This window comes from Epithele typhae (genome assembly GCF_022376455.1).
Source record: "Epithele typhae strain CBS 203.58 chromosome Unknown BXZ73scaffold_114, whole genome shotgun sequence".
Classification (NCBI taxonomy): domain Eukaryota; kingdom Fungi; phylum Basidiomycota; class Agaricomycetes; order Polyporales; family Epitheliaceae; genus Epithele; species Epithele typhae.
The window spans coordinates 54831-75884 of NW_025954305.1; the positions used below are offsets into that span (position 1 = coordinate 54831).

Genomic DNA, 21054 nt, shown 5'->3' on the forward strand with positions numbered 1-21054 from the left:
CTCCGAGACCATAGCTCAGAAAAAAGGTGAATTTTGCGGCCGGGCCACCCGGACTGACACCTCATTCATCATTCAACAAATCATGCATGATATGTCAATGTCATCCACAGCATGCAAGGGTGCTGCGAGAAGTTTTCAATGCCCAGTGCGTAGGCACTCACTGCAACCGCGCCCTCGGTGGGAAGGTATCAACGCCCAGTATCTCGAGAAGCAGAGAAACGGCAAGCGCTTCCTTGGAGACATGCAGGAGCAGGTCGGATTGGTCACCACATACATTCCATCACTGAGTGCGGAGGTTCCGGATAAGGGCGGGAGCGCACTGTCGGGTCGTCAAGCTTCAAAGCTTGAGCTTGAGCCTCAAGTTCGAAATCCTGTGCCCGTCCGCAGTATCCCCGCAACTGGTGGTCTTCGTGTCCGCATATGCTATGTAACAATTGAATTTAATTGTGCCATATCCCTGACCTGGCAAAGGGCGCTGTAAGCGCAACGTCCACGCAGCCTCTTGAAATTGTTGTCTCGCGATACACATCATGTACAGACCGCTGCAGCCAGATATCCACCTCGACGGACAGTTGGGCGCTGGTTTTTAGAGCTTCCTCTTGTACTACGCTATTATTGTTGGCCACTGGAGATCGAGACTCTGCTAAATATACGTGATGTAATAATATGACAGTGAGCCACGGGGCCCCGGGACCCCGGGCGGTCTAGAGATACAAATATCCGGCCACGCTTGGGCCGCGGGCAGCCAAGGACTGTGAGGGCGGGTCCGAACAGAAGGGCAACGTGTTTTCCAAGTCTGCCGCCATGGATGCTGACACCTCTGATGGTGGAGGGGAGGCCCCGACGGGAGGAGAGAATGCGCAATAGGTGCTAGCGTCGCGCGCGATACTCTCGGAGTCTGGAAGCAGCATGCGTTGAATAATTAAATAAAACGACCCACGCCCTCACGTGGGACGCGCCGTCGCGCGTCGCGCCACTTGGTAGGACCCCGGAAGCACGCGAGGCACGCCGAGCCTCAGCTGCGCCCTGCGGGGCGGGTCTGAACGGGTATGCTCAGCGTGTGGACAAGGAGGTCGTAGCGGCCGTTTGATGGCCGGCGTGAGTGGGCGGTGTGCGACGTCGACGTGGTCGGGGCTGGACGTAGTCCGACGGGTAGCTCGCACTGCGCGTCGAGGGTGGCGAGCAAGCTGCCAGAATAGCGCCCAGGGGACTGGTGGAACGTCATCGAGGAACGGACAGCGTTCATTCTCCTACATCTGCCCTTCCCTGCGCTCTTTTCCTCACGCTCCTTGCTTCCACACGCTACCTTACCGCCTCTTCCCTTGAGCGAATCCTTCGCTCTCGCCTGCCCACCCCGTTACCGCTGCCGCCATGGCCGCCGTCAACGGGTCCTCTCCTTCCCCCCTATCTGCGAACGACCAAGCCAAGGTCAATGGCATTGTCGACAAAGACGCCTCCAGCACTCGTGTGCCCGTTCATACCTTCAACCCCGATGCCAGTCCACAAGAGAAGGCCGCCAAAGCCGGCAAGGCCGTGCCCCAGCTTGACCTGTCCAGGGCTAAGGCTGCGGTCAACGGCGCGGCGGGAAACAGTGCTGCGAAAGGTCAGTTATATTTCCGGGCCTCCTCCTGTGCATGCCATTGTTATATGTGCGTTTATCCGCAGCTTTGGGGCGCTAACCGCGTGTGTTAGCAGAAATAGCTGTAGACGGCGGGCCAAGCAATGGACGGTCTCCCCACCATCACAGTCGAAGACGCGGATACCTCCCCGTGAACAACGACCCACATCCAAACTTGCCTCAAACACCCGTTACTCCCACCTGGCCTGCGTCACCCACCTTACCAACCCGCCCAGAGGACCACAGGCTCCAGGAGCTATGCCCAATGGACCCGCGCCAGCCATCCCTGACTGGTATAAGCTCGGATGGCGCGATGTCTCTGGCATAGACACCATTCGCGAGAAAGTGGGGGATGAAAAGCACAAGGAGATCCTCGACTTGTTTATCAGCGAGCAGTACTATGGAGAGTGGTACCACAATGCTGCTATGATCGTAGTGGTGAGCATATGCGTACGAGTTGGGGAGGGGCGGCACTCACACGTGTTGTAGGCCGTCTTCGTGACCCACTTCCTCACTCGCTTCCACCTCGGTATGGGATGGGTGTTCGTCGTCCTGGCATTCTGCACCACCTACTACTCGACATCTATGGAGCGCACTCGGCGGCGGGCGCGTGACGAGATTCAACGTGAGCTGGTCAAGACGCGTCACAGCTCGGAGAGGGAGTTCGAATCTGCGACTGGCTCAACAACTTCCTCGACCGTTTCTGGCTTATCTACGAGCCTGTTTTGTCCCGTACGATCGTCGCTTCTGTGGACCAGATCCTCTCTCAAAGCTGCCCACCATTCCTTGAATCTCTGCGTCTAAGCACCTTCACCCTTGGAACCAAGGCACCCCGGATTGAAAAGGTCAAGACGTACCCACGTACGGAGGATGATGTCGTTCTCATGGACTGGTTCCTCTCCTTCACACCCAACGACCTCTCGGAGTTGACGGACAAGCAGAAGCTGAACAAGGTCAACCCGAAGGTTATCCTCAGCGTTCGTTTGGGCAAGGGCTTCGCTAGCGCGGCCATGCCAATACTGGTCGAGGATATGACGTTCAGTGGACACATGAAAATTCGCATGAAGCTTATGACGAACTTCCCTCATATCCAAATGGTGGACGTGTCCTTCGTCACCAAGCCGTTATCGACTACGCGCTGAAGCCCATTGGTGGTGAGACGTTTGGGTTTGACATCGCGAACGTCAGTGGGAACTGTCGTACCTCATTGTAATATCTCAGCTGACGTATGGTCCGGTCCATCTAGGTGCCTGGCTTGTCCGCATTCATTCGCGACACCGTCCACAGCATCCTGGGCCCAATGATGTACGAGCCGAACGTGTTCACGCTCAACCTCGAGCAGATGCTCTCCGGCGCTCCGATCGACACTGCGGTGGTGTGCTCCAGATCACCGTGCAGAGTGCGCGCGACTTGCCTAGCAGCAAGTTCGGCGGCGGTCGCCCTGACCCATACGTCAGCTTGTGCCTCAACGAACGGGCTGAGCTCCACGGACGCACTGGAAGCATAACACGTACGTCATTTGTTCCTCTGGAGATGACGTAGTTTTGTGCCCGGCTAATCGCCGCCCTGGGCGCCTGCAGTAACAACCCGTCGTGGATGGAGACTAAGTTCATCCTCGTCAACTCACTTCAGGAGTCGCTCTTATTCAAGGTGTGGGATTACAATGACCACCGCGCCAACACCGACCTTGGATTTGCTACCTTCGATCTCAGCTGCCTGGAGGGTGATGCGACGCAGGAGGGCATGGAGCAACCAATCCTCAAGGATGGCAAGCCTCGTGGAACGATTCGCTTCGACGTGAACTTCTATCCCGTTCTCAAGCCTGAGGTTGATGCCAGTGGTGTTGAGCAACTTCCTGATACCAGTGAGCGTTCTAGTTTAACATGGATGTGGACTCCTATTTAACCTGTTGTCTTCCCAGAGGTCGGCATCGTGCGCCTGACAGTCCACCAGGCCAAGGACCTTGATTCGCAGAAGTCGATGAGTGGTGAACTTAACCCCTTCGTGAAGATCTACACCGGGAAATCCAAATTGGCCGCCCATTCCACGAAGAAAGTGCGCCACACGAACAACCCGGTATGGGAGGACAGCTTTGAGTACTCTGCACGGACAAGGAGAATGCGGTGGTAGTCACCAAAGTCATCGACGACCGCGACTTCCTGAAGGACCCTGTCATTGGCTACATGAGCGTGCGCTTGACGGACCTCCTCCAGGCGAAGACGTCCGGCAAGGACTGGTGGACGCTCAGCAACGCGCGATGCGGGAAGCTCCGCGTTACCGCAGAGTGGAAGCCCTCGCCATGGCGGGCAGTCTGCACGGGCGGATCAGTACGTGCCTCCATGGGAGTCGTCCGCCTGTGGCTACAGCGCGCGACGGACGTTAAGTGCGTAACGGCTTTTAACTCACTACATGTGATTCCTGATCGTGTTGGGCGGCAGGAACGTGGAGGCGACGCTCGGTGGCAAGGTGCGTCGTTCGCGGGGAGGGAGTGCAAGGGAAACGGACTGACAGACCTCGGTGATTTATAGAGCGATCCATATGTCCGCGTGCAGATCAACAACGTCACGGAAGGCCGCACGGAAGTTGTCAATAACAGTCAGTACAGACCCTGTATCCGCCTTTGTCCACCACACTGACGTTGATACCATTCAGACCTGAACCCAGAATGGGACCAGATCATTTACATCCCTGGTAAGTACGCCCGGTACGCCATTCTGAGCTGCATGCTGATTGGCCGCTGCAGTACACTCCATGAAAGAAGTACGTCGTTGACATAACCCAAAATCTCATAACGCTCATTTCCCACTGACAGACGATGATGCTTGAGTGCATGGACTACCAGCACCTGACAAAGGTGCGCCACCATGCGGTTCCGTAATGTTACTGCCTGACATAGTGACATTCAGGACCGGTCACTCGGGTACACGGAACTGCGCGTGTCAGACCTCGTAAAGCAGATTGAGAACCCGCCCGATGGCGCTGAGTTCCTCTTCGAATCCACAGGGAAGCGCGAGGTTGAAGAAGGCCTCAAGCTCGGCAACGGCACCTTTAAAGGCAAGCTCCACTACGTCGCTGAGTTCATCCCCGCGTACGCTATACGTGGCATCGGCTTCAACGCTAGCCCCAACGAGATCGAAGAGGCCGCCAGGGCTGAGTCTCCCGAATCCGGAGAGGGTGGTACTGTGCATAACGACAGCGACGAAGAGGACTATGGGGTCCCCGAAGGCATCACGACCAGCCGCGCTGAAGGCGCAGAGGGCCCTGGCCACCGCGCGGCCAAGTCGACGGACACCACGGTCTCTGCTGTCTCTGCTGTCTCTGCTGTCTCTGCTGTCTCGAACGGCGAGTCGGCGACGCCCGAGGAGAAGCGGCCAGAGGAGCAGGGCGTCGAGATGAGCAAGGAGGAGGTGCTCAAGCACCGTGCGTTTGATTTCTGTCTTTCAGTGCACTCCTCCTTACGCGGTGTTTCCTCGTAGAGTCCGGCATCATCATCTTCAACGTCATGACCGGTCAACTCCACAAGAAGGCGCGCCTCGAGGTCCTGCTCGACGAAGCGTACTGGCCGGCGCTCAGCACACCGCGCCCGCGGAGCACGAACGCGCACTGGGAGTACATCGGCGAGGGCGTCGTGAAGGAGCTCGACTTCAGCCGCGTCTGGCTCCGGCTCAACGAGGCCGACGAGGGCGACAAGGACGACGTGATCGCGGAGTGGAAGGGCGACGCGAAGGCGTTCTTGGAAAAGACTATGGTGCGTGAGATGGCCATCTTCTCTTGCGTGTGTCGTAAGCTGCGGTCGGGCATTGGTCGCTGATGGTGCGATGTTGGTGCAGGATGGCCCTTCGGAGTTCACGCTCGTGAATCAGGATGATGACTCCAAGCGGTCGGTTGTGACCCTGGAGGCCAGGTACCTCCCTGTGCCGCTCAAGCTCGAGGCGAGGGAGAGTGTGAACAGTAAGCGTCTATACAAAATCTACGAAAGCAGCTGAGCTAGAGCATTGTCTTAGACCAAGGCGTCCTGCGCGTCGACCTCATCGACGGCCATGGCGTTCGTGGCGTTGATCGCGGCGGCAAGTCTGATCCATTTGTTGTCTTCTCGCTCAACGGCCAGAAGGTCTACAAGTCGCAGACCAAGAAGAAGACGCTCACTCCCGAGTGGAACGAGACGTTCAGCGTTCCAGTGGTATGTGTCCTCTACTTGCCTTGCAACGCTTCAACATATTCATACCTCAATACAGCCCTCCCGCGCCGGCTCGGTCTTCAACCTGGAGGTGTTCGACTGGAACCAGATCGAGCAGGCGAAGAGCCTGGGTACCGGCCTCGTCGAACTTGAGAGCCTCGAGCCCTTCACGGCCGTCGAGCGCTCGGTTCCTCTCTCGCACGACAAGCACGGCGACCACGGCGAGATTCGCGTCCGCCTGCTCTTCACGCCCGAAATCATCGTCAAGACTCGCAAGAACACTTCCACATTTTCTTCCGCCGGCCGCGCGATGACTCAGATCGGACACATCCCCGGAGCGGCTGGCAAAGGGGTCATCTCTGGGGTCACTGGAGTGTTCCGCCGTCGTGGCAGCGTGAGCTCAGTTTCTTCCGACGACCACCGACGACCCGATCCCCCTGCGGGTGTCGTCTCGAAGCCGGTCGACTTTGCGACGATGGACGGTATCGTGTCGGGTGCGACATTCCCGTCGACAACAGGCGGTAATGGCCACCAGACCGAGCCTGGGACGCTCAGGGTCATGGTGCAGCATGCCAAGGACCTAGGTATGACAGACGCTAAGCCGTACGCGGTCATCCGGGTCGGCGACAAGGAGTGCAAGACGAAGCATGCGCATAAGACCTCAGAGCCAGAATGGTCAGTACGGGGATACCCAGCAGAAGTGTACATGCTGACCCTTGTCCAACAGGAACGAGTCGTTTGCATTCTCAGCAGCGCCCGGAACGCAACCCAAGCTCTTCGCCTGGATCTTCGACCACAAAACGCTGGGCAAGGACAAGCTGCTCGGATCCGCCGAGGTCGATATCTGGGAGCACCTCACGCCTGGGGAGACAGTCCCGGCACGCGACCTCAGCATCGAGCTCCGCGAGGGCCAAGGACTCCTCACGCTCAGGCTCGAGTTCGACGCAGACTCGACGCTCTCCAACAAGGGCTCTCGTGGTTCGCTCGTGTCTATGTCAGGCGGCGAGAAGACGCCTGGGATGTCGCCTTCCCGGTTCTCGTTGAGCAGGCGGCGGCCCGACCGCGACGACTAAAGCGGCGCCAGCTCCGAAGTCCCGTGCTTTCTACCGTTCCCTTCCTATGCCCATTACAACCGCATATCGGCTCTCCTTCCTTCACTCGCATTATGGACTCGCATTTGACCCCGCTCTCATTGAAGTGTACGATAGTGACGCATACGATATCATCCTTGGCCTACGTAGGACCCGCGCCGCCTCTTTCCTGCACCTTCGCATCCGTTTCGACCCCAGCTCGCCGCTGACCGGACTCACTAATGGTTCAGAACAGTCTTCAGGCTGTCCTGCTCCTTGTCTCGATCCCCTTATCCCGCACTCGATCTGTCGATCTGGACCCCGTTCGCTCCCTTTTTTCTACCTCTTTGTGCATATCTCTGCCCTGTCCACCGTGTTTTCCACGCACCTTCGAACGAATCGCTTTCAGATGATGTGCGTGCGTGCGAGATCGACCTGCTCTGGACCTACGTCGGGCGGAAGTATCGGGTCCAGCGTGGAGACCTCGATAGCCTCGGCTGAGGTATAGACGAGCGACTCCTCTGACAGTCGAATGCTGGATCTCAATGTCAAACGACGTGTCAGTGGGACGACTTTGCGAGGAGACCTCACTCAAGATCAACACCAACGGCAAGGCGTTTGTTGTTTCTGAGACATTGCAGACGTGATTCTCATTCAAACTGTGCGACGTGCGGAAATCATGAGCGGGCGGAACCGTGGGCGTAACGAAGAGGTAGTACAAAGTGTAGGGAAGGCGTGCGGGGTGCGTAGTATGACCTGTACTGCGCACGCGCGAAGGCGGGAAACGAGCGGAAGGTCGGAAGATGGGGATGCGAGGGGAGGATGAGGGTATGGGGGCCTCGGCGGGAATACTAAGAGGAGGCGGGAAGGTTGCGCAATAAGAGGGGGTAAGCGGTAAGCGTTCTCTGAGCGGGTGTGGGTGCAGCTATGAAGACAAACAAACTTAAGACGAGACACGGTGGTGGTGAGGGGGCGCGCTGCTAAATGTACATAATGATACTACAAGCCGAGAGAGGAGGAGAGAGACGGGGGAGACCGTTTTGGTCGGACATAATGCTACATGGACCGGGTGTGTGTGTGTGTATGGGATGGGGGATCTCGTCTCCGTGTAACCCGAAACCGAAACCGAAGGGGGGAAGGGGAAACCAAGGCCCGCGCCGGCGCGCTCTACTGCCACGTCTGGGGCCCGATCGGGACGTCGGTGACGAGGAGGCGGGGCATGCCGACCGCGTCGAACGTGTTCTGCCAGACGGTGTTCCCCCACCAGTTGAGGGTGAGGCCGCCGTTGGGGTACTGGAGGCAGAAGAAGACGAGGACGGCGCCGAGGGAGACGCCGATGTCGAGGCCGGCGGAGAGGATGTAGTTGAAGCGGAGCCACCAGCGGAAGTGGTAGCGGCGGACGAACCACTGGAAGAAGGCGCCGACCATCGCCCAGGAGGAGTAGTTGATGCCCGTCGCGGGCGGGAGCTGCGCGAGGCCGGCGAAGCAGACGGGGATGTTCACGTACCGCCAGACCGAGGTCGGGTAGCGGCGGGCGAGGAGGTAGAAGGGGACGGGGAGGAGCGCGCCGATGAGGAAGAACCAGAGCAGCCAGTTGTACATCCCGCCGGCGAGAAGAGGCGGCGGGGGCCGATGCCGCCCCAGATGATGGACGCGGTCGCGAAGGTGTTGACGTCGAGGCAGTAGAAGCCGTCCTTCTGGGTCGGGGAGCAGAAGTCCTCGATGTGCGCGAACTGCCACTCCTGGATGCCGACGGCGATGAAGCACGCGAGCGTGGAGGCGACGACCTGGGCGAGGAACATGACCCGGGGCGGGACCTTCTGGTAGTGGCCGATCTTGAGGGAGTTGAGGAGCCCGAGCGCCTGGTACATGGGCACGAAGCCCATCGTCTTGAAGATCATCGAGCCGAGCGGCTGGTCGGGGAGCACGTAGCCCGCGACGAACTCGGAGATGACGTTCGTGCCGAGGATCTGGTTCGTGACCGCGCGGATGATGCCGACGGGGATGACGAAGAAGAAGGAGATGGCGAGGGAGAGGATGAATGCCCAGACGGGGAACTGCGACGGGAAGATCTCGATCGCGATCACGCCGAAGGTGAAGGCGATGACGAAGAGCAGCCCGTACCACCAGATTGGGACCTCGTTGTACACCGACATGAGGCGCGAGTGGATGTCCTGCTCGTCCCGGATCGTGCGGCGGAACTGGCGGATGATGTCCTGCCTGTACCAGACTGCGTGGCGGTCAGCGAGGATTCCGAGCGGGCCGTACACGGAAGAACTCACGGAAGGTGTGCACGATGACCGCAGTGATGACCGCGAACTGAGTGCCGTACGCGAGCTGGAGCGTAGCAGACATGAACAGCGGCGAGTAGTTGCGGTACGCCTCCTCGTTGAACCCGCCCTGGGGCGTGACGACCGCGGAGATGTTGTAGGGCGCGCCGGTGTTGTCGAATGCGCCGGAAGAGGAGATTGGGAAGTAGGCGGTGAAGAGGACGTTCTTGAAGTACATGATCGGGGCGATGATCCAGTAGACGATAACAAATGTGATGAAGATGTTAGCTTCAGTCCACCACTGTAAGGTTCATCAGCGTCGGCTCTGAACGCGAGGAGGAAAACGTACGGGAGAAACCAAGGGGCTTCCGAGCCAGGAGATCATCGACCAGTCGAAAGTCAGGAAGCCAAGGCCGAGGCCCGTGTTGTACCCGAACAGAGTGTTGACGGTCTGGTTCTTCGGGGCGATCCAGCAGACCCAGCTGAACACGCTGAGGCCGGTGAACAGGAAGCCGGGCACGAAGTACCACAGCGCGGAGCCGACGGCAGCGAAGAGGAAGAACTTCTCGCGCGAAATATGCTTGGTCTCGACCTTGGTCCAGCTCTTGTTGAGGGTGTTGAGCAGCGCGCAGCTCACGAGCGCGGACGGCCAGATCATGCTGGACGGCCAGATGAGGAGCGAGCGAACAACGCCGGCGAAGGAGAAACCGATGAGTTGCGACGAGAGGGAGAGGAGGAGCTCGTAGGCGACCGAGGGGCGTTGACCGTAGAAGACGCGCTGGGAGAGGAAGATGGTGGATGCGTAGACGTCGGAGTAGACGGCATTGGCCATCATCGTGATCACGGTGTGCTCCTTCACGTTGAACGGGCCTGGATTGAAGGACCAAACGTAGCCAAAGGTGTTGAACTTCCTGGTCGGGAGAGCCCACTCCATAAACTTGCCGGCCGGGAGGGCGATCAGCTGTGCGATGAGGGCGCTGATGTAGACGGAGGGCCCTGGAAAGAAGTGAGCGGTGAGGGAGGGTGGCGGTGTAGTAGAAGGACGTACAGCGGGTGACGAAGAAATGGTTAAGTCCGTAGAGAATAGTGGAGATGACGAGGCCCAGGAACCACCTGAGGATAACTGTGAGCGAGGGCGACTGAGGTGGTGAGAGAATACGGACATGCGGAAGGTGTTGACGGGCAACGTCGGGTCATCGTAGTTGGGCACAGCGGCACGCACTTCAGCGTAAGGCGAGTCTCTGGAGAGAGAGAGAGAGACGTGAGCTCGAGGGGTCGTACGTGAAGGAGGGATCACGTACTCGTTCTCCAGGGCGGCCTCGCGGAGGTCCAACTTAGGGCGGGAGTCCGTATCGACATCGGAGGAACGGAAGGAAGTGTTGGTCCAGGAGGAACGCTTCTCTACGAAGGTAGAGGTGCTCTCGGACGGGGAAGCGGGAGCATCGTAGTCCCAGTTCGGGTCGTTGAAGTGGTCGATGTCCTCGGGGACGTCCGGGGAGCCGTTGCGGCGCTGGAAGAGGTGGGGGAGGGTTTGGGAGAGGTTGACTGCTGTGGACGCCATGGCAGCAGTGTCTGACTACGAAGTCTCCCTGACGGAGAAGAGAAGAAGGCGGCTCGGGAGTCGGGGAGGAGAGAGGGAGGAATGGCGGGGAGCATGGCGAGAAACGCTAGGGCTTTATGAGGCTGGCGGGGTCGCGACGGCGGAGTGGAACGTGTGGAGGGGACAATTGTGTTGCGCGTCGGCTCTAGCCAAGGGCGTTTCTGGATGTCGAGATGGCTGGACAGACGCTATCCCTGGTCCGGGCAGCGGGCGCGGCGGGCGGTGGCGGGGTGCAAAGACAATAAGAAACGGATCTACGATCGGCACAAGACCCGTGCACCATCTGCCCACGCGCGGCGGTCAATGCGGCCGCACGTGCAGACCACGGGCGGTTCTGCCGATGGCGTCGACGACATGCGCCGTGTGTGGTGCGGCGGACAGGCGATTTCTGAGGGCATCGCGAGTGACGGTGCCGGGCTGCGTGGTCGATGGCGGTGGCGACCGGGCAGGCGTGCCATCAGGACTGCGCGGACAGAGGGCGTCAGCCAGGGGCAAGGGAAGCAGAGAAGCGAGGCGGGGACCTTGCTTATTGTCAACGCCTCGCCGACTGTTCGCAAAGGAAATGCGACACAATTGGCCCGCCGCCGCCCTTTCCCCGCAATCAGCCGGCGCTCCTTCCCGCGTCTCCCACACTCCCACACCTGCGGTCCGCACTCGGCCGGGCGCTCGGAGATGAGATAGCGGAATCTAATCTTATCGCAGCACGACTTCGGGGGTACATATTGCTCGAAGCCACGCTCCATGTCGCAATTGATACCGTACCCTTTGAGACTTCCACGGACTGCCGTTGCGGAGTCCCCGTGAGCCTAGTCACCCAACACAGAAGCCCGTCTCCCCATGCGTGACCATTGCGCCTTCAGCTGACCCGATGGCGAAAATACTGAACACCCCATACAAATGCTCAGTCGATGCTTACAACTCCTCCACAGCTCTCTGCGCACCCTCCTCTTCGCACTACATCTCATGGCCACCGTCGAAACCATCACAGAGAGCCTCCCCACCCTGACTCTCCGCAGCACCGACGCCGACAAGCCCGCTGCCGTGAAGGAGGAGTACCGCTACGCCCACCTCCTTCCAGTCTTTCCCAAGGAAGAGCACTACCCACCCCTCACGCCCTTCGAACACGTCGACCCTGCCGCCCGCGCACTCTCCCACTCGAACCCTCGCGCGTTCCTCGACGGTGCCTCGCTAGTCGACCTCACGCCCCGTCTGGGAACCGAGGTGCGCGGCATTAACCTCGTGGACTTGGACAACGACGGCCGCGATCAGCTCGCACTCGAGGTCCGTCTCCCTTTTATCCCGCCACGCCCCGCGCCCGTTCTCATGCACCACCCACCATCCTTTGTCCTCCCAATCCGGCCCCTCTTTGCGGCCTACAATGATCATGTCTTCACAATAACCACTGGCGCCCACCGTGCCTCCCCGCACCGCGTGCCCAGGTCGCCCGCCGCGGGGTGATGGTCTTCCGCGACCAGCAGCCGTTCCTCGACTCCTCCCTCGACTTCTTCCGCGCCTGGTCCGCCCACTTCGGCCGCCCCCACATCCACCCGACCTCGGGCCACCCCGACGGCGTCCCCGAGCTCCACCTCGTCTACCGCGACGAGCACACCACCTTCAACTACGAGCTCAACGACCGCGTGCAGCCCACCGTCTGGCACTCCGACGTCTCCTACGAGCTCCAGCCGCCCGGGCTCACCACCTTCTTCCTCCTCGCCCAGCCCCGCACCGGCGGCGACACGCTCTTCACCAGCCAGGTCTCCACCCTCCGCCGCCTGAGCCCCCACTTCTGGGACTTCCTCAAGACCCTCACCGCGGTCCACTCCGGCTTCGAGCAGGCCGACTTCTCGCGCTCCGGCCGCCGGGGCGGCGTCGTCCGCCGCGAGCCCGTCGAGAACGTGCACCCCGTCGTGCGCAAGCACCCCGTCACCGGCGACGAGGCCCTCTACGTCAACCGCCAGTTCACGCGCCGCATCGTCGGCCTCAAGCTCGAGGAGTCCAGTGAGCGCTTCGTTTCTTTTTTTCCCGATCGCGGTAAGGGAGGCGCACGCGCTCACGCCCGCTGCGCAGACGCCATCCTCAACTTCCTCTACGACCACATCGACAAGAGCGGCGAGAACCAGGTGCGCGTCAAGTGGGAGCCCAACACCGTCGTCATCTGGGACAACCGCGTCACGGCCCACGTACGTGTTCTCGTCTGCGTTCCGCCCCTCTCACCAGCGTGTGCTGACCGCGGGCTTGCGCCAGTCGGCTATCCTCGACTTCGAGGACACCCGCGAACGCCGCCACGGCGCGCGCATCACTCCTCAGGCCGAGCGCCCCATCCCGGCGAACCCGGACTTGAAGCTGTAAAGGGCCACGGGGGTAGAGAGGTAATAGTGTAGCCGGCCGACGTGTATACTGCTTACTTGTAAACTTCATGATGTACGATCTGGACGTCTCGGTGGAATCTCGGCTCTACACTGCAGCGCGACCTGAGTCGGTGCGACGGGGGCACGTTCGGGTGAGATCGACTTACTTCGCCCTGAAGGCCGTGTTGGGAAAGCGTCCTGCCACGAATGCCTTTCTGCCTAGCCACGACGAGGTAGAAGCAACATCAAGGCTCTGATACGGGTACGAACATGAAATCGGATCGTCAAACCCCAAGAAGACGGCGGATGGAGAAGAGAACCTTCACACCCTCTCAGACTGGAGGACCCAGCGCAAAGTGGCTTCCACCAAGACTGCGACGGTGTCCGGTGTCTCCCCCAGACCGCTGGTCCTGGGGCGACAGCTTCGACCAGTACGATCCCCCAGACGATATCTCCATCGCCAGCAACGGAATTTGGTATCCAGGCTTCCTCCGAGAGGTCTGAGGTGGTGTCCTTCAAGAAGCACAAAGCTCCTCCACCGTGAATCTCTCTCGCATCAGATGGGTCGTCATTCTGTCAAAAAGTGGGGCGAAAGAAGGGACGACGGACGCCATATCCTAAGGCATGCGGCGCAATGAGTGGACGCATTCGGCATTGGGCGAGGCTGCGTACCGCATAGCAGTATCTGAAGATACCTCCCAGAGTCGCAACATCGTACGCGAACGGGTTGTAGTACGGCGCTCCGTAGTCGATGTCGTCGGGGGCGAAGAAACCATCCCCTGTGGCTTCCAGCGACGGCCGACGACAATTGATCAACGACGTGTTGGGAGGAAGGAGGATGGACTTGTCGAAGTCCATCAAAGCGAGTATGTTCTCGCAATCGCCTCGACCCCGACGCTCTCTGAGATCGGCTCTCAGCACGTCGTCGTCGTCGTCGTCTGGTCTGTAGCAGTTGGCGAGCATGTTGCATGGGACGATGTCCTGTGTCACGTTGTTACGTGTGCGATATCTAGAACGAATTCGGGGGTAGCTTACCCGATGAGCTATTCGGTGGGAGTGGAGAAAATCAAGCCCCTGTCCTTCATGAGGATATGTAAAGGGAAATGCGGCACTGCACTCACCCGCAGCAAGCAAATGGCAAGACAGATAAACTCACGAGGAGTTTCGACGTCGTCTAACCACGTCACTTCCGACCATCTGAACCTAGTGGTCAATCGGGAGCCAGATACACCACTGTCAAACACACCTTGGCATGCACAAGATCGAGTAGTCGTAAGGAGTATCCAGCACGGCCAGAGGGGGGATGATGCAAGGAAACGTTGACGGATCGGTGTAATCCGCGGCAGTCAGCAGGAATTTGCATATCGCATATTCTCGGCTGTCTCGGGCGATGGGCTTGAGAATGAGGTCCCTGCCAGAGAAATCCCTGGCCGGAGCAATGTGATACTGAGGCCGCGCGTCATGGCTTGATGTGCAAGGACGTAAAAGCAGGCGTACCCAGAGCCTGAATGTCGGCCGTTGCACCCCTCTCACGTGCTTAGCCCACGGCAGTACCACAGGCTCGCTGGGCGGTGCATTTTTTGGCGTACACCACTTCTTGCCGTCCGCGAAGCTAAGTTTTCGTCCTGGAGGAATGTCTTCAAACGAGTACAGAGCGAATCCTCTGCGAAGCAACCAAGCGCGGTTGCCATCCCAAAACCCGCAAGCCTCGGCTGCGTCCGAGCACCATTGGGTAAGCTAGAGATTGCGATGAGCTGGTCAGAAAATAGACCACCAGGACATTCACGCACATATGTTGGCACACAATAATCATCAGACTGGGTGCTGTTGAGAGCGGACATGACGGTCAGGGTAAAGGTTTCGGTAGGAGAGCACCGGCCCCTAGGAGGCGCTGGGTTCCGGCGCTTTGGGATACTGATAATAGCCAACCGACATGTATACTGCTTTACTTGTGAACTATGTGCGATCTGGACGTTCTCGATGGAACCTTAGCACGTACAGGTGCTCCCTCCCGGCTCTGCGCTGCAGCGCGACCTGAATCGCGAAGTTGAGTGAAAAATGGGGGCACATCTGGGTGAAATCGACTCACCTCGCCCCGAAGGCCGTGTTGGGTCAGCATCCTGCCACATATCCCCTGAATGTCGTTCTGCTTGACGGCGACGAGATAAAAGCGACCTCGAGGGGACAACAGGTTCTGTTCAGATTCAGACAACGAGTTTCAGCGGCTGCACGCGAATACGAAGGGCTGCAAGCTCACTTCTACTTGGTCGAGCACAACGTCCGTGATGGCCATGCCGTCTTGTCCTCCAGCCCACGCACCCGCAATGCCCGCGTCGTCCTGCGCTGCATCGGCTTCTTCGGCGTCTGTCGGGACGTACGGCGGATTGAAAAGGAGCAGGTCCACTGCATGCTTCAGACGTGCGCGCAGTGGTCCTACCAGTGAGGCTAGGATGGGTTCGATCGGAACCTACTGGAGACGGGTCAGCGCGAACAATGCACAGGAGACAAGGAGATGGCTTACGGTGTTTTGACATCCGGTTGCTTTAGTGGTTGCGCATGCCCGAGGGTTGATGTCAGTGGTCAGATACACTGAGACGGAGTGAGCTGAGGCGGGTGCCGGGGCGGAGTGGTCGTACAAGATGAAGACGCCCCGAGGATCTTGCCCGCAAACGTTGTTACACATCCGGATCCTGAGCTTGAGTTCCTGTAAGGACCGCCAATGCAGAATGCAGTGGTGTTGCGTACCCGATTTCCACGCATACAGCAGGTCTCAGTTCTCGTAGTGTTTCAGCATCCTCTTCTAACGCGTCGAGGAGGATGAAGGTATCCTCTGTTGACCCCAATCAGCAGCGTGAACATGGTTGATGCCTTGACTTATGACCTGCTGGTTCATAGACGTGCCTGTAGTCCTCGCTCTTGAGGTGTGAGAGGTCTGGGGTGGGGAGCATGAGGAGATGGGAGACCAAGTACCAGTGGCAGGGTGCGTTCGGCGCCACGGCGGGCCGCCTCTGTTCGCCGCGCGCGCCGGGGTGCCACAACACAGGTCGACAACGACCACCATGTCCTCCTCGTCACCTGTGCCCTATGTCGCGTTCTGCACATTTCTGGTCATCGTCTTGAAAAGCCTCAATGAAGAAGTCACAGAACCGTACATGGTGCGAGGAAATTAGCAAAATTGCCGGCGCCGCACTCTCACAATACCCCCCGCAGGATGAGCCTTTTCATATCCCGCAGGCGCAGGCGTACTGCAAGGGGACTATTGGACCTGGGATCCTAAGATAACCACACCTCCTGGACTGTGAGTTGCCACTTCGTGCGTGTATGCTTTCAGACACTGAGCTGGACGTAGGTATGTGCTCAGCATGCTACTCAAGACCGTCTTCAAGTTCAAGTGCAACCTCCCCATGCTCCGTTTGACTCCAATGCTATCCCTCGCGACCCTACCTTCGCGCTCACTCTCCTGGTGTCTTACCACAAGCGATTGCGCCCACCGTCCCTCGCAACACCGCCGCTCGAAGCTGTAGTCCTCGCCGCCTTCCCACTGGCTTGGTTCTTTGGTTTTCTCTATTACACCGAGGTCCCCAGTCTGGTATCGGTTGTCATGACGGTTGTATACGCATCACAGGGGAACCACTGGACTGCCGCACTGGTATGTGTTCATGTTCCGAACCTCTCGGGGGTAGCAGTTCACGGAGGACAGACACGTTAGGTCGGCCTCGTGAGTTGCACGTTCCGCCAAAACAACATAATCTGGGTCCTGTACGCGTACGCGTCTAGCCAGCTCATGTACCTGCGCTTCCGACGCGCGCCCCCGAACTCTAACGAGAAGCCCCCTGCGAAGCTCCACGACCGACCGGCCCTCGAGGCGGAGCCAGGTGCGTGTGTATGTGTCGCGAAGTGGCCCCCGTTTTGCGCGGCTGACGTGTGCGGGTTGCGCAGTGGACCTCGTGTGGGCCTTGCTGAGCGCGCCGAAGGTGCTGCCGGACATATTGCCAGCGTTCGTCCCGTACGCGCTTGTCCTTGCTGCGTTTGGGGCGTTCGTGGTGTGGAACGGTGGCATTGTACTCGGTGAGTGCACCCTACTGAGGCCCTGTTCGGATATTGCGAACCATCGTTGTGAAGGGGTCGAGATCGCAGATTCTGCTCAGGCACTGAGCAGCGAGCATGTCGTAGTGCAGGGCGATCGCGACGATGTGCACGGTGACACGGGCATGATTTAATGCGTTCAAGTCCGGGTTTCGAACAGGGCCTACCTCCGTGTATGATCCATATCTCTGAGCCTGTTCCCCAGGTGACAAGTCCAACCATATACCCGCCTTCCACGTCCCGCAGTTATACTACTTCGTCGGGTTCACGACCGCGTTCGGATGGCCGGCACTGATCAGCGGAAAGAACGGCGTACGTCCGCTTCTGCATGCGGTGTACGCGAGGATGTTTGGGAGTAGGAGGTCGTTTATGCCACCCCAAGAGCCCTCTGTGCCCCAGCTGACTCTCCTGCAGGAACACACTCGCCACCTGCGCAGCTTCGCTGCTCATGTGCTACACGATCCACAAGTTCACGTTCGTGTCTCGACGCGTCGGATTCCGTGGAGTTGCGCTAACGGTATGCCTTCAGGATCCAGCACCCATTCCTCCTGTCGGACAAAGACATTACACCTTCTACATTTGGCGACGGGTGTTCTTGCTGCACCCACTGGTGCCTTACGTCCTCTACCGGCCTACATTGCTTGCGCGTGGGCGTGGTACATTCGGATCGGTGAGCGTCTGCCCCATTGAGTAGTCGGGCCTCGAGCCGGAGACTGACCACGCCTTGTGCACAGGGGATGATCAGACGATGTTGCAGAATCTGCTTCTCCCGGTCTTCGTGGTTCCAATGCTGCTGCCTACGCCGCTCCTGGAGCCTCGGTATTTCCTCATTCCCTATATTCTGCTGAGGGCACAGGTGAAGGACGTACCGCTGTGGGGGTGGCAGTTGAAGGGCTTTGGTACGCAGCGATCAACGGACTGACGATGTGGGTGTTCCTGTACAAAGAGCGGCGGGCGTGGGCCGGTTCATGTGGTAGTGTACTCTGGTACGTAGAGTGTGGCGTCGTAAACGACGAAAGAGCAGAGGCGTTTGGAAACCTGCAATTCGGAACTGCGTGTGAGGCGACACTGCGACTGGGCGCTGGCGCGGCATGCGACCGGCTCGAGGCGCCCGCGCGTGTCGAACCGAACCACGCCGGCGTCCTAGCCTCTTGGTTTCATCTCTCCAGCTGTACTTCACGACCGTGCGACGCCCCCCGCGTCCTCTCTCCACCTCCCCAAAAACTCTCCCCCACATACTCGCCTAAGACGCCTTTAGCGCGTCGCACAGTTCTACACATATGATGCCACAAGAGGTCGCCTCCGGTGGTGGCTCTACGCGGTCCAAACCGGCGACCCGCTCCTCCATCCGCCAATCATTCGGGCTCTCCTCGATGAGCAAGGCCCTCGCGGACGCGCTGCACAAGGACAAGGAGAGCGAGAAGGAGCGCGAGAAGCTGGCGAAGAAGAAAGATACGTCCCACCGCCGTTCCAGCACCATCAACCTCGCCCCCGCCCCCGCGACTATCTCGTCGTCCCGGCGGAAGGAGAACTCGCACCTCACTGAAGACAGCTCCGACGCGAAGACCATCACCCGCCACTCCCGGCGACAGTCTGCCCTGCGCAAGCTCGCGGGCCAGGATGAAGCCCCGGCCCCCTCGCCGTCGTCGTCGCCGTCCGACAGCGCGAGCCCGCCCAAGGCGAGCATCAGCGCCCGCTCTGGCAGCGGCTCCGTGCGCCAGCGAAGCGGGCTCACGTCTTCCAGCCTGCCCAAGTACAAGCCCAAGGACCGGCCGCGTTCGATGTTAGGTGGGGAGGTGATCGTGGCGCCCAAGGCGCCGTCGCCGACGCACCAGGCCCGGCGCAGGCGCACGAGCAGCTCGGACGACGAGACGGACGAGGTCAAGACGCCAAAGGAGCTGTCCCCAGTCGGCCCCGGCGCGGATAAAAAGCAGGGGCGGGCGATCTCGCCGGTCCCGCATCGTTCGGCGTTGAAGGTCAACTTGACGTCCGCAATCAACGTGCGGCCGGCGACGCCAGAGAAGAAGGCGGACAAAAAGGACAGGCTCACGCCCCAGCCGCCGAAAGGCTCACCCTCATCGGTGCGGACGACATCGACGAAGGCGTCGAAGACGAGCAAGACGTCCGCCCCACCGCCATCGGGCGCGGCGTCGGGCGTTCGTCAGTCCCGCGCCCGCCCTCATCTGCGTCTTCATCGGTATCTGGATCTGGCGGCTCGGTGCGTCTCCCTCACACACCCACTACCCCCACACTTCCAGGCAGCTCTGCGAAGGGCTCCAACTCCCTGCGTTTGAAGAATGTCTCCGGGGGTTCGAGTCCCAGTCCTAGCCCTCTACGCACACTCATTGCCGGCCGAGAGTCCCCTTCACCATCTCCTCTTGGGCGCACCTCCTCCCGCAAGCTCGGCAAATCCGCCCATACACGGTATACTTCGGCTCCCGTCGAGTTCCCTTCCGTCCCTGCACCTCAAATCATGAAGCCGGACTCTAGCTTCGACAGCTTCGATGCCGACGATGTTGAGTTCATGCTCGGATCTTCCTTTTCGCCCACCGCCCCCACCCCTTCTATCCCTAGAACGCGATTGCGAGTCAACGACGCCAGCGATCCGCACACTCCAATTCGTGGTGGTCTCCCCTCCCGCGCTAACCTTTCGTACGTATCTCCCGCACCACCATCGTCTTCGACGGAAAATTCGCCATTCTTGCGACCGAGGCTCAAGGTTGCAGGCAACGACCGCGGCTCGATCCTCTCATGGGAGCAGCTTGCGAAGCACAGCAAGCTCGACGATGAAGAGGTCGAACGGATGATCTCAGAGATGCCCGCGCCTTTCCGCCCAGGCGCAATCTCCCCCGCTCTCAGCACCATCGACCTTCCGGATAGTCCAACCATCAGCGCGATGCCCTCACCCACAGGGTATGGCTCGATCTCACAGGTCCTACTTCCTGACGTTACCCCCTCGCCCGCCATGCACAACACTGCCCACCTCTTCGACGTGAAGCCCGAGACCCCGACTCACACCGACGGCGCGGCGCTCACCCTCCTGCGCCTTCAGCTCGCCGCGGCCGAGCAGCGCGCGCAGGATCGCCTCCAGCAGATGCAGGCGCTCGAGGAGCAGCTACATGCTTCTAAGGTCGCGCGTGCGCAAGACGCCGAGGACCTCTCGAAGCAGATATCGGAGCTTGAGCAGCAGGTGCACAGCAATCTGCTCATCGAGTCGCAGCGTTCGGAGCAGATCGCCGTACTCGAGGACATGCTCCGCGACGCGCAGGACGCGCAGGATGCGGCCGCCAAAGCGGCCGCGCGCAAGGCAAAGGACGCGATGGGCGCCGGCCGTGAGGCGGAGCAGCGCGCGAAGCAGGTACAGGCGCGTGCAGGGCTCGCGCTTGCGGCGAAGGATGTGGGCGCGGCGTGGGGCGAGGTGCGGCATGCGGCGGAAGGCGAGCTGGAGCTCGTGCGGCAGAACAAGGACATGCTAGCGGTGCTTCTTCTCAGCCTGGACCAGACGATCACGCAGTTGAGCTGCGCGTGAGCACACGACGTTATGTCCTGTGAGTGACTATCGTTTCTTGTTGCTCACCTTGGCGCTGACAGATGATCTCTAGTACACGACTACTTCATCTACGACTATATTCTCTCCTATCTCATCCTCACGATGCCTTGTGTTTGATTTCTGTAATCTCTCGGCATTTGTACCACTAGCTGGCTCTCACCGCCCCATGCCCCTTATGTTTCCTCATGCCTTCTTGGATGCTGATCGCCATGACCAGTAGGGTCGTGGGTGGCATGTTCCCCATTATTTGTACAACGTACACAGTATATATCATAATCTCGCTATTCATTCGTAGTGTTTCCAGGGTCAAGTTACCGGGTTCGCTCCGGATCGGT

General features: G+C 59.6%; 6 protein-coding genes across 6 annotated transcripts; 3 read left to right on the forward strand and 3 right to left on the reverse strand.

Annotated features, from left to right (window-relative positions):
- Positions 1 to 1371: 1371 nt before the first annotated feature.
- Positions 1372 to 6868, forward strand: BXZ73DRAFT_93222 (tricalbin; the record flags this gene model as incomplete). The annotated part of the gene is made up of 22 exons (XM_048026607.1): positions 1372 to 1603; positions 1721 to 1769; positions 1855 to 2056; positions 2108 to 2251; positions 2278 to 2741; positions 2763 to 2805; positions 2865 to 2993; positions 3017 to 3132; positions 3199 to 3482; positions 3540 to 3694; positions 3733 to 4001; positions 4057 to 4084; positions 4147 to 4213; positions 4271 to 4309; positions 4377 to 4378; positions 4431 to 4472; positions 4525 to 5038; positions 5095 to 5366; positions 5449 to 5569; positions 5623 to 5798; positions 5854 to 6470; positions 6523 to 6868. 22 exons carry the CDS (start codon positions 1372 to 1374, stop codon positions 6866 to 6868), a joined length of 4311 nt encoding a protein of 1436 aa, XP_047871762.1.
- A 1164-nt stretch (positions 6869 to 8032) lies between these two features.
- BXZ73DRAFT_82407 (OPT oligopeptide transporter) lies at positions 8033 to 10696 on the reverse strand (the record flags this gene model as incomplete). The annotated part of the gene is made up of 7 exons (XM_048023705.1): positions 8033 to 8332; positions 8539 to 9095; positions 9148 to 9436; positions 9485 to 10131; positions 10184 to 10248; positions 10299 to 10376; positions 10437 to 10696. The coding sequence occupies 7 exons, from the start codon at positions 10694 to 10696 to the stop codon at positions 8033 to 8035; spliced, it is 2196 nt and encodes a 731-aa protein (XP_047871763.1).
- A 1002-nt stretch (positions 10697 to 11698) lies between these two features.
- BXZ73DRAFT_93224 (uncharacterized protein) lies at positions 11699 to 13084 on the forward strand (the record flags this gene model as incomplete). The annotated part of the gene is made up of 4 exons (XM_048026608.1): positions 11699 to 12016; positions 12175 to 12733; positions 12803 to 12915; positions 12980 to 13084. 4 exons carry the CDS (start codon positions 11699 to 11701, stop codon positions 13082 to 13084), a joined length of 1095 nt encoding a protein of 364 aa, XP_047871764.1.
- A 514-nt stretch (positions 13085 to 13598) lies between these two features.
- On the reverse strand, positions 13599 to 14781 carry BXZ73DRAFT_56401 (uncharacterized protein; the record flags this gene model as incomplete). The annotated part of the gene is made up of 5 exons (XM_048021473.1): positions 13599 to 13700; positions 13756 to 14064; positions 14119 to 14157; positions 14205 to 14280; positions 14330 to 14781. Coding segments are annotated over 5 exons (978 nt in total), but the record flags the coding sequence as incomplete, so codon positions are not given.
- Positions 14782 to 15039: 258 nt separating this feature from the next.
- BXZ73DRAFT_56408 (S-adenosyl-L-methionine-dependent methyltransferase) lies at positions 15040 to 16031 on the reverse strand (the record flags this gene model as incomplete). Its single annotated transcript, XM_048021475.1, has 7 exons — positions 15040 to 15117; positions 15173 to 15277; positions 15341 to 15550; positions 15605 to 15672; positions 15720 to 15778; positions 15829 to 15913; positions 15965 to 16031. The coding sequence occupies 7 exons, from the start codon at positions 16029 to 16031 to the stop codon at positions 15040 to 15042; spliced, it is 672 nt and encodes a 223-aa protein (XP_047871766.1).
- Positions 16032 to 18452: 2421 nt separating this feature from the next.
- BXZ73DRAFT_93226 (uncharacterized protein) lies at positions 18453 to 20698 on the forward strand (the record flags this gene model as incomplete). Its single annotated transcript, XM_048026609.1, has 6 exons — positions 18453 to 19069; positions 19189 to 19250; positions 19272 to 19391; positions 19428 to 19490; positions 19527 to 19624; positions 19649 to 20698. The coding sequence occupies 6 exons, from the start codon at positions 18453 to 18455 to the stop codon at positions 20696 to 20698; spliced, it is 2010 nt and encodes a 669-aa protein (XP_047871767.1).
- Positions 20699 to 21054: the final 356 nt, after the last annotated feature.